Genomic DNA, 12,063 nt, shown 5'->3' with positions numbered 1-12,063 from the left:
TTTAAAAAAAATGTTTTTCAAGAACATGCATATGTTTATGTAGGTGTTATTACAATTTACTGTACCCCTATAAGATGGGCTTCATCTGTCATCCCCCCCCTTTTTTGTGATTATCAGATTGTTATATTGAACACTAACATTATCTGTTGTCCATCCAAAAATATACACAATCATATTTTTTTTCTAACACTTGTGGCTGATATGGTGGTTCTTTCTTTGTGACTGAATGTATAAATTATTTTTTTGTAAAACGGATTGGACTAGAAAACTTTGAATAATTCAACCTGAGTGACCAATCCCCCGCGTAACAGCACCTTCTTGTTTTGATGTATACTATCTCCCACATTGACCAGTGGCCCAGGTCGGCATCCCTGGATGCAGAGAAAGCCTTTGACTCGGTGTCTTGACAATAGTTGCGTGTCGGTTTGGGTTCGGGGCAGATTTCCAAGGATATGTTCAACTAACTTCTCTATTCCTGGCCGATGGCCAGGGTGAGCACCAACATTAAAATGATCCTCCAACATAACATTGCACAGGGGAATGCGCCAGGGGTGCCCCTTGTCTCCCCCGTTTGCGCTGACAATAGAACCTCTTGCTGCAGTCATGAGGGGTAAAGAACAGGCACAGAGGGATTTGTATGTCAGGGCCCCCAAAGGTTATATCCTTGTACACGGACGATACATTGTTATATGTCCACAATCCAGAGGTCACCCTTGGCACAATTATGGACAAGGTACAAAGCACGCTGCGTATAGCATAAACAATTCTAAAGCCAAACGGTTCCCCCTCACAGATGCCACATATCCGATGGCAGACCTCCACGGTTTTCGCTGGGTGGACGCACGATTCAAATACCTGCGCATATAGATCTCGCGACAACATCGCTCGTATATGCGGATAACTATGCTGAGTATATGCATCAATTGGTGACAAAGCTTAAAATCTGGGCTATATTACCACTCTTCCTGTATGGATGTTTGTCTTTGTTGAAAATGGTAGTCCTTCCAAAGTTACTATACTTCTGCAATATTCCCTTTTGGCCGGGCAGGGTCTTCCTCTCAACTATATGCTCCACCGCCAGGATGAGCTGAGAGCAGCTCACCGAACCGTATGATCCTGGAGGACTGGCTGCCCCCGATGTCTAACTATTTTACCTAGTCTCTCAGGCACAATATGCTGGTTATTGCTACTTAGAGGGGCCTGAACCTGTGCACATGACGCTTGAACGAAATGGGGCATCACCCACTAACTTTGGGGCGGTCATCTTTAGTGACAAATGCACCGATTCATGTACTTTTTTTACTCAGTATGCACGACCATCAATGGATGGGCCAGGCTGTTTCATAAGTTAGAGCTTTTGGTTCTTTACCATAAGAACATACCACTCTGGAACTTCCCTGGGCTGCCCCTACCTTTGATGCAGACTTACAGAAAACCTGGGGTGGCAGTGCAAAGTTAGTACTGGTTGACCATTTCCCGGATGGGCTGTTTGTGATCCAAGATGACTTTATGTCCAAACTTGGGAGCTGCCCTATAGTTATATTGCAGGATTATAGGTTGAGGCTGCTGTGAAACGGCTGTGGTTGATGTTGCCACATGAACCTGAAATTCACCCCCTCAGATGCAATAGTCACTTGGTAAAGAAGCCAGACGATTAACATCTAGACTATATGGTTTAGTTTTGAATGCCCAACACACTAAGAATATCATGAGGCAGAAATGGGGACATGATTTAGGCATCCAATTCACCAATGTTCAGTGGGAGAAATTATGTATGCTAAGGAGGTGTCTGTGTGCTCAATATAGGTTCATCCAGTTCAAGCTCTTAAATCAACTGCACTACACGCCAGGGAAATTCGCTAAATTTTCCCCGGACACTTCTGATGAATGTCTGAAATGTGGCAATTCCCTGGCTGACACTATACATATGTTTTAGCACAGCCTGGGTGTGATCTGCTTTGGGGAGAAGGTTACGGCTACCCCTGCATGAAATGCTGGATATCTCCCCCACAATGGCTCCTGTAAGTATTTTTGGGGGACATAGGCAAGGTGTTGGTTGTTCCTAGGCGATAGCATGTGTAGTGTCAAACGGGGTGTGCTTCATTGTTGGAAATCAAACAGTTCCCCTCCCCCCCACACAAGCCGAATGGGTGTGTGATCTCATTTTTACTTTCGACAGGAAAGAACTATGTGCCTACCCATTTGGACTCCCTTGCAAGCATACTTGGCGACTGCAGACTTATACATTTGCTGGGAACTGTCCCACACTCCAGTTTGTGCCCTTCTTACATTATTATTTCTTGTACGTTATTTGGTATATACAATCAATGTTTACATATACACAGTATAGTGCTGCACCAACTAGTATGATGCTGCATCACACGTGTTTTCTTTCTTTTTGTCCAATCCTTGTATGTTTGCCTTTGGTTTGAACAAAACGGTTACCAAAAAAAAATAAATTATTATTCTAAAAAAAAAAAAAGGTGCTTTATTTTGGCAATGAAAATAAACATGATAATGAAAGTGAATTATCAGCTTCACTTCCCATTGGCGACATCACTTCCTGCAGCCATCTTAATTCAGTTCAACCTCCAGCTAAAAGGCCACAAGAACACCAAACAAGAAGAAATCGGCTCAACCTGCCAACACCATGGACAAAATCAGAGACCAACCACCGATTGACTAGGCGATCAGGTGACAAGTGTGTGTGACGGCACTTCCGGTTTGTGCCTTCATTTCCCGTCTGTGACGGCACTTCCTGTGGCCACCTTAATTTAGCCCAACCTACAGCTAAAGGCCCAAGAGACTGTTCTGGGAACAACAAGCAAGAACAAATTACCTATTCTCAAACAACCAGGGACAAAATCAGGGAGACCAACCAATGATGGACTAGGCTATTGAGTAATGAGAGCGTGTGAAGTCACTTCGGGTTTGTGGTTTCACTTCCTGTCTGTGACATCACTTCCTATGGCCATCTTAATTCAGCCCACAGAGTTCGAATAAAGAAATAGAGGGCCAACATTCCACCAGAAACTGTCAGCCCTGCACAGCACGTCGGTGGGAAAAAAAACACATCACTTTCCATTGTAGCCTATGGCACCTTTTCCACCAGCCTGGTGCCCAGAGCGGTCAACTTAATGGCAAACGGCATGCCTCACTATTTGCTCCCAAGAAGTATGGAATGTTAGCCCTCTAGTTCTTTATTGGATCTCTGTGATTCGGTCCAACCTCCAGCTAAAGTCCACAAGAGACTCCTCTGGGAACACCAAACAAGAAGAAATCGCCCCATCCCACCAACACCAGGGACACAATCAGACACAAACACTGATTGACTGTGCGATCACAGTAGTCAACGAGAGCAGGTGGCATCTTATCTGAACTCCCTAGGTGCAAAACGGTAAAGGGAGAAGATCTGTCGTTGACAAGTCTCTTGGCCTCTTCATTTATGAACCTTTGCATTCCTACCTGCTGCACCAGCGAGTATCCCTAGGTTGCTAATTTACTGTGCTGTCTCTCTACACTGCGGTACTCCTCTATAATGAAATTTCCCCTGCTGCTTCTCCTACTCACCTCTACTTATGCTTAATACAATCATACTACAACTTCCCCCTTTCCTATCCTAACATAAAACACGCATCTCAAAACTCCCACTACTCCAGTTCTTTTGCACCTCCTACTATCAAAAAAGCTTACGAGCAAACCACACCTAAACCTATCCACCTTGCATCTCTTCCTCCAAGACTCAACTTCTCTACTCTTCCTTAGCACATCAACTAAACATTGCACTCTGGAATGCTGAGTCTGTATGCAATAAAATGTCCTTTATCACCGACTACTTACATGCAAGCTCTCCTCCCCCTAGATCTCCTTGCTATCACTGAAACCTAGATTTCTCCATCAGACACTGCCGCCCTGGCGGCCCAACATGACTCCAAATTATCCTTCATTCACTTGTCCAACTGGCAGACCTACTCTCTCTTCCTGTCTCATCATCTCACAAATCTCCAATGCTATGGCCTCAACTTACTCTTTTGAACTCACCATCTCTACTATTGCTCCGCCTCACTAGGTTCTCTTCTCCATCTATCGGCGGGTCCCACTGGACCATTTGTTGATGAACTTGGGCAACTCCTTGATTCTCTTTCCACTAAACAGCCTTCGTTCTCTTAAGTGTCTTTAACTTCCCTCTCCAACCACTTCTCAGACTTTCCACTCCATGCATAACCTACCAACCCACACCAGTGGTAACTCTTTGGATATCTCACTCATCTCCTCTCAGCCACATACCATCCCCATCTGATCACTTCATTGTTTCCATCACCATCTCTTTCCACCTTTTGACCTCTTCACACCACTTGCCTCGCCTATTACCAAAAGGAAATGTAAACCTTTGGCCATTCCTTCCTTTCTCTCGGACCTACAGTTCATCACTCTCCTCCTTCACACCCTATGCCTCTTCCACCATTACTGCCTTCTCTAACGTCCAATCGCTACTAAGACACATTCTCCTCTCACTTTCCACTGCTAACTTTCACCCCTAAATCTTGGCGTCATCAACCACAAGTGCCCCCATTCATACGCTGCCTCTGCATAGACATGAGTTGGCAGCTGCGCCAATGGAGGCGTACCCAATCGAATGAGGTCCTGCAACACTACCACTCTGTCCTGAACTTCAAGTCTCTCTTGAAAGTGCAAAATAGGAATTCTACTTCACCCCCATCAAATCTCACAGCAAACAATCCTCGCTGGCTACTGGGCACTATAAACTCACTCCTCTTAATCCTATGACTATCAACTTCCAAAATGTCTAAAATAAGTGACTTTCTCCTGACCTTCCTCACACTCCCTCCTCCTACATTCTACACTCAGCATACTCTACCATTATCCTCTGCTTCCATCTCCCACTTTAGTGACACTAATACTGACCATATCCTGTCTCTGCTGTTGAAGACCCTCTTGCTCCTCAACTAGTCAAGCCTATTGTCCCTTTTGTGTCCTCTCACCTCACACAACCTGTGCTATAACCATGCTTGCTTTCCCTCCATTTTCAAAACAGCCACAGCATCCCTCTCCTAAGAAAGCAAGGGGCTGACCCAAACCTGCCGGCAAACTTTTGCACTCTCTCCTGCACTACTCTAAAGTGCTGGAAAAGATTGCGCTCAACTGTCTGACCAATTTCTTAGGCAACAAGCAGGTTTCTGCTCCTGTGACTGGATGGAAACTGTTCACATGAATATTTCCATCTTCATCACCTCTGCTAAGCACTCCAACATATCCTCTATCCTAATTCTCCTTAACCTGTCCATGGCCTTTGACACTGCCGATTACTCTGTTCACCTTAATACTATCTGTCTACTTGGGATTGGGGAGCAAGTCCTTGCCTGGTTCAAATCCTACCTAACACCTTGCCAAGTCTCGGTCTCCTGGAACAATACCTCTCAACTCACTCTAACTGTTTGTGTTCCGCACGGTCTTGGGTCACCTCTTTACACTCTACGCCTGTGCTCTTGGGGCACTAATCTACTGCTTTGAGTTCTCGTACAATCTATTTGCAGACAACACTGTAATCATCTTCACTTTTTCTGAACTCTCCTCTAATCTTTCTATCAAAATGTTGGTCACCCTGTCATTAATTATTGAATGGCTTTGCACTTTCTGATGTTAAGCTCTTCTAAAACAGAGGTGCTATTCTTTCCTCCCAAATACTCTCCTTGCCCGCATATCCAGTTCCACCAAACACTCTTCCCCACTCATCAGGTTAAAAATAAACTCAACGTCATCTATGACACTTTCATCTCCAAAACTGCAATGGCGGCTCACGCGAAACACAAATATTAGAAAAATCAGGCACCTCCTTCCTTTCAACACCGCCAAGTATACTGGACTACTGTGCCAACATCCATTATGTTCTCCCCAACTTTGCTTTCTGTTCTCTCAACAAGATCATTAACTTCTGTACCTGGATTCTCATTGAACTCACTCACTTACATGTACTTCCTCTTGCCATCACTAAGCTTGTTGGCTGACACTGCAAAACAAATCACCAGATTTTTTTTTATTGCATCAATTAGTTTCCAAAAAAACTTTAAATGCACATATAAAAAAAAGAAAGAGTTAATAGTAGAGAAAAGAAAAACAAAAAATTAATCAACTCTAGAGGGGAGAAAAAATAAAAATAAAAACCGCCAATGTACAAACAGAGCAGTATTTAAGAACGAAGGCACTGGCCCTCAATGTACAGAATTTAGTTCATAGGCCGTAAAGGAACTAGGTGCCCAAAATTAAAAAGATTTCTCTCACAAAGTTCAACAGTGCCAAAGTCAGAGATACTTTTCCTCCCCATCTTAAGATAGACCACCTCTCTTGAGGGGGTTTGAATTTAAAATTCTCAGTGTTTTGCCAACCATTTTTCTCTAAGAAATGTTAATGAAGTACAGCTCAATATCAGGTGGTATAACGTTTCAATCTCCTGGCCACAACAACGGCAAGATAAAGTCCGATCTTCCCTATTGTTGGTCCTTTTTCCCCCATGACTTCTCTTGTGGGGTAGAGGTTCAAGCGGAATCTCAGGAATTGTTGCCTTTCTTTGGGAGAAGGGAATTTGTCTAGGTAGGGAAGCACTGTGCCTCTACATTAAATTTCTTCTCCTGGCTCACAGATCTATCCACGATGAGTCACCACTGTAACTATCCAACTCTACAAGCATTCTCATAATCTCTGCTCTGCCTCCTCGACTATCCTTGTGGCACTGTGCCCTCCCTGTGCTTCCTCTCCTTTTACTCCAATGGCATAAAATTCCCTAAACCTGGATATCCAAGACACAGTCCATACAGATTTGATTGAAGCCCAATTGAAAGTCTACCTCATCGCCTCTGTGCTATGCTCTTAACCTGCCTCAGCTGCTTTTGAGTAAGCGCCCCCCCCACCCATCTCAACTCCAAGCTGCCTCTGTCCCTCAATTTCTCTGCTTCCACTCTATTCATCCATCATGGTCACATGATAGGATATATAAATAGAGCCTATACACAATGTGTTTCAAAGAGTTTCACGACAAAGGGGGGAACAAGGGAAAATACAAAACATTCTTATAGGCCATGAACAACAAGAATGTGACATTGAGTATCGTACTCGGCCTAGCGACATTTCAGATAGTGCAAGTGCTAAAACACAGATAGGAAGGAAATGGGAACAGACAGGCGAATACCATACTAGGCCTGACAACATTTCTGGTAGAGCCAGAGAATTACACGAGGTGAGGGAGAGGGGAAGAGAGAAGGGAGAGGAACAAAACAAGCGACTATCGTACTAGGTCTGACATTTCAGATAGTGCTGGAGGGGTGAAGAGAGAGAGAAAAAGAAAAAAGAGAAAGAAAAAAAAAAAAAGTGAAATGTTGGATGTCCAAGTCCACTCATGTATTGTCTCTGGTGACCGTTCCATTAACTCCCCACCACAACCTGATCCGAGTGGGTCACTCAAACTCACCTCACCCTATTGTAAAAAGCTCACTGCTTACATCAAAATCTGATATATTATCTATTCTACATTATTTTGCGATCAAAAGAGTATTGTTCTACTCTGTATATAAATAATATTGCCTACTTTGTTGCATAAACTTATTACTTTAAAGTACTTTAATTGCAAGTCCATAAAAACAGCTTTTTGCATTACAATGATTTCTGAAGTTGGCTGGGTTTGCAGTATTGGGCACATGCTATTTCGCCCTGGGCACCCTATTGTCTTAATTGCCCTGAACCTAGTTTTGTGGTGCGGGGTATGCAAGACTTAATATATGCCCATGAAGGTGTCCAAAGTATAGAACAGTGGGTACAGTGACTGTTTTACTCGGTTTTGACCAGTGGAGTAACTTTGCGGAAAATGTTGGGGGGGGGCATGACATCTGAAGAAAAGGTGCCCCAGCCAAATGAATGGGGACAAAATGGTGTGCCATGAAAGTTGGGGGGGACATGTTCGTTGAATAGTTGATGTACTTTTCTCAGTTCACCGATTTGTTGTACATCATTATGTTCTTATTTAAAATGAATAAAAATTATTAAACATAGTGGTACAGTTGCATGCAAGGCTGTGTCTGGGCATACGATGGCTGTACACTGGAATGTAAGGTTGTGTTGACGTGGGGAGAACTGCTAGAGGACCCCCCTTTGTGAGGAGGTCTAGCTGAGGGATTTTGGGCTTGCTGGAGCATTTGTGGCTGTCTTAAGTGTTGTCTCTGGGAGTTGGCAGTGTCCCTTGAAGAATGACACACTCCAGCTCTCACCTCGGTCCTGCGGTACAGGGTGGCCTCCCCGTAGGCTCCGTGTCCCAGCACCCGAATGGGGATATAGTGCAGCTCCTCTTGCTCCCCGCTGAAGCTGCCCCGGGGGCGCCCCGCACCTGCTTCCCCCTCTCCTCCGAAGTCGGAGTTGATGGAGTCGCAGTGCCGCTCGTACTGCCCCAGGGAGGACATCATGTCCGGTGCGATGTAAACACCACGGAGGGGGAATGGGTAAGTAGTGGCACGGGAGGGGGGGGGGGGGGGAAATCACACAAAAAGCGCCTCGAAGCGAAAGTGCCGGATGACAGCACGAAGGAGAATGGGATTCAATGTACACGGCCCTGCAGAACGAGACTGTGTCACGGCAAAAAGCTCTAGTGACGGGTCAGGCAAGGGCGGGTCGACGACCCCAGTCGTGTCCCCTCTCCGTGGCCTTCATCGCCTGCTTTCCAGCGAACCCACGGGAAAGGGGTTCCATGTTACGCTGACCCGGTAGCGGTATCCGCGTTGCTGTCAGCCACTGAGAAGGTACTTCCGGTCTCTGGGTGCAATGACAGACATAGAACTTCAAGAATATGCTTCTGGCGCCATTTTGGATAGGGTCATAGATGTGCGTTTCTGTCGGGCGCAGCTTTACCTAGGAAGGAATCTGCGTGGCCAACTTGGAGAAGTCCATCGATGCTGGGAAACTATCATTGATATAAAAGGAAATAGGCAGCCATCTTGGAAAGGTTCATGCGTGCATTCTCTCACTGAGTTATCAGAACTAAATGAGCCTACCTATTGAGTTGCCAGGGTGCGTGAAAAGAGGATTTTGTTTTTGGAGAATGAAAGCCCATTCAAGTCTACAAGGGTCTTGGCAGCAAAGTACATCGACTGCAGGCTGCGTGACACCTGACAAAAGTGGCAGTTGAGAGTCTGCTTACATGGGTTAAACCAGACCGTTTATTGATGCAGCATAAGTACCTACGAATTAGGTTTAAAGTGCTAGTATGGTACTGGAACTCACATCTTTCACATATGTGAATGAAGGACAGGCATGGTAAAAAAAAAAGGCTTCATCTCTGTGTAATGCAATCATTTGTATAGCGCCTTTCACCACTGGTATGCATAGCTCTCAACTCACCCGCTTTTGGCGGGTGTCACCCGCCTTCAAAGCAGACGAATCACCCGCCAAGTCCCTCATACGCCCATTCACTTCAATGGGCCTCTCACCCGCCAAAAAGAAAATCGGGTGTTTTCACCCGCCTAGGTGACAAAAAAGTTTGGGAGCTATGGGTATGGCCTCAACGCGCTTAAAGTTGAACGCCCTTGGAGACCAAAGAGACCCGGTGCGTGTGCATGCACTCTCATGGCCTAGGACATGGCCACTCCTATCATTCTGTGCTAGTGCATGACATGGGCAGCCGGTACCCCCATCTCCCATCCTCACCAAAAGCCCCTTTCTTTAGATAAAAGCTTAATTTCAGACTCATGATACTTTGTGATGTCACGTGATGTGGGCGGGGGAGTTGTAATAAAGGAATCACCAGAACTAGTTTAGTCTGGGTTTATGCAGCCTACGAGCGCGTTATGTTTTCATTACTGCGCTGCGTGCTGAAGCCTAGGCAGGCCTGTTGATGCGACTCCGACCTCCCGCTACACCGAAGGTCAGCCCCAACCTCAAACAGAACACTGGCAACGAGGATTCCAGGACCGCGTGTGTCCACAAGCCAGGACAATAACGCAGGAGCGATCCACACTGCACAACAAAGAAATAAGTTCTGAGGCAGGCGAACGTTGCGTCCCTTCAGGGACTCTGGCACGCTCCATACGCAGGTAAACCATCTCAATGCTGCAACGCTTCATGAGCACATATATACTATCAAAGCGAACGCTCCACTCGTCCACTGTTTGGAAAAAGAAAAAAAACCTGGTCAGAACACGTTTACGACCAGCCCGCATAAGGCACTGTGGGCCCATTACGGATTGTTTCAGCCACGTGCAGTCACATGAAACAGATCAGGGGCTAAGGAAGCTACCGCATGCACACCGCCCCACGCTGCATAGTGCAACTGCACGATAATGCACGTGCTATAATACGCAAGTAACACGTGTCCCACTCTGAAATACTGCATCCCAGCAAGACATGCAGGGGGATCACCTCAGTTCTAGTGCTGATGCACTGTCTCATTCAGCAGCTGCCCACTGAACAAACCCACCAAGGCCACAGACTACCAACACTTGGGTGCATCTCACAGAAAGGCACGACTTTCGCCCAGACTAGAAAATGTTGGCGGACTCTCTGCATTTGCCACCGCATACAGAGGACGAATGAAGTAAGCCACGACACAACATCATAGCACAACATGTCGAGCCCAAATGTAAGCCTAGCGATCCCTGGGAACAGCGCCGCTGACAGGAGAAGCAACTTATTTAACCCGGAAAGACAAGATCCCACTCAAACCACGCTCATGGGGCCATTTGACACCCACACCACAGGAGCAGCGCTTAGGTGGGGCATATGGCTACAGCAGTTCGAGATGCATCTAGAAGCAAGGGACGTCACGGAGTACAAGAAAAAGCGCACACTCCTTTTACTCAACATCGGAGCAGCAGCACTGCGCTGTTTGATACGCTTCCCAACAACGGAACCGCTGACGACTACAATGCAGCCAAATTAGCACTATCCAGGAAATTCAAACCAGATCTCAACCCCGACTACAAGAGATTCTACATGGCCAGATAACGTGAGAAAGAAACCATGGACAATTTTCATGCAAGACTAAGGGAACTAGCCGTAGGGTGCAAATTCCCTGACAAAGAATTTGCAATCCACGGGCAGTGGCTAAGGAGCCATGTGAGAGGACAGGATTCTCCGTGGGCTCCCGCAGATCCTGTAAACATCTGAAAAAAAGACAGTGCAAACTGCAGCATTTTAACCTGGAAAAAAGAGGAAGCTGCGTGTGAAGCCTCAGAGAACGAGGAGGCGTATTGTGCGGGTGATCCTGGCAGCGAGAGAAAGGAAGGTCGCGACACGAAGGCGACTGAACAAAGGAAGATGGCCGCCGGCAGACAGTAAAAGGACAAAGAGCCCTGCTGCGGGCGACGGAGAAGCGGAGGCAACCCTGGTCAATGAGGCACCACCCTGGAAGTCATAGGACCCCTTGAAGCATAAGAAATACGGGCGGTGCAGGTATGAGGAGCAGCACACCAGAAGTGTACTGATCATAAGAGCCGGATGAGGCTAGTAAACGACCGCCCCTCCGAGACGTGAGGAAGGGCGTGGGACGGACGCCGCGGGACACATTGTAGCCCCGCTCCGACGCCAAAACAAGCCATTGCGCTGTGCAGTGCGATCACGCATGGGGCTGGACACAAAGTATCCCCACAGTAACGAGCGAAAGAGCGGCCACAGAGGGGGGCCCGGGAACAAAAGACAGTGCACACGGCAGCATTAGGCTGTGTAGTGCTACATAGTGCACAGGACTGGCCTCAAACAGGCACTAAAGACAGCTCTCCCCAGAGAAGGCAGATACAAGGAGAGGACAATTGGGGAAGATCACACGGGAGATACAGATAACGAAGGAGCGCACCTGAGGGGTACAGCCACGGACAATGAGATAAGGCATAGGGGCAGCTAGGAGCAGCACGACAAGTGGGCTACCAAGGGTACCCCCCATAATAACACTACAGTTCCAGCCCTGGATGCATACATCTCAACCATTTGTGTCACAAAAGTGGGTGAAAACGCCCAATTTTGTTTTCGGCGAGTGAGAGGCCCATTGAAATGAACGGGTGTGCTGGAGGC

The 12,063-nt window shown here is 46.6% G+C and overlaps 1 protein-coding gene across 1 annotated transcript in view; it reads right to left on the bottom strand.

Moving 5' to 3' along the window:
- NEK9 (NIMA related kinase 9) overlaps positions 1 to 8,799 on the bottom strand; it is a 311,507-nt gene extending 302,708 nt beyond the window's left edge. The window contains exon 1 of the mRNA XM_069638052.1: positions 8,277 to 8,799. Within this exon, the coding sequence (XP_069494153.1) occupies positions 8,277 to 8,468 (192 nt within the window). The 5' untranslated portion in view covers positions 8,469 to 8,799. The remainder of the gene's footprint in view (positions 1 to 8,276) is intronic.
- Positions 8,800 to 12,063: the final 3,264 nt, after the last annotated feature.

This window comes from Ambystoma mexicanum, chromosome 14, assembly GCF_040938575.1.
Source record: "Ambystoma mexicanum isolate Mex_15411 chromosome 14, UKY_AmexF1_1, whole genome shotgun sequence".
NCBI classification, from domain to species: Eukaryota; Metazoa; Chordata; class Amphibia; order Caudata; family Ambystomatidae; genus Ambystoma; species Ambystoma mexicanum.
This window is presented reverse-complemented; position numbering and strand designations above follow the sequence as displayed.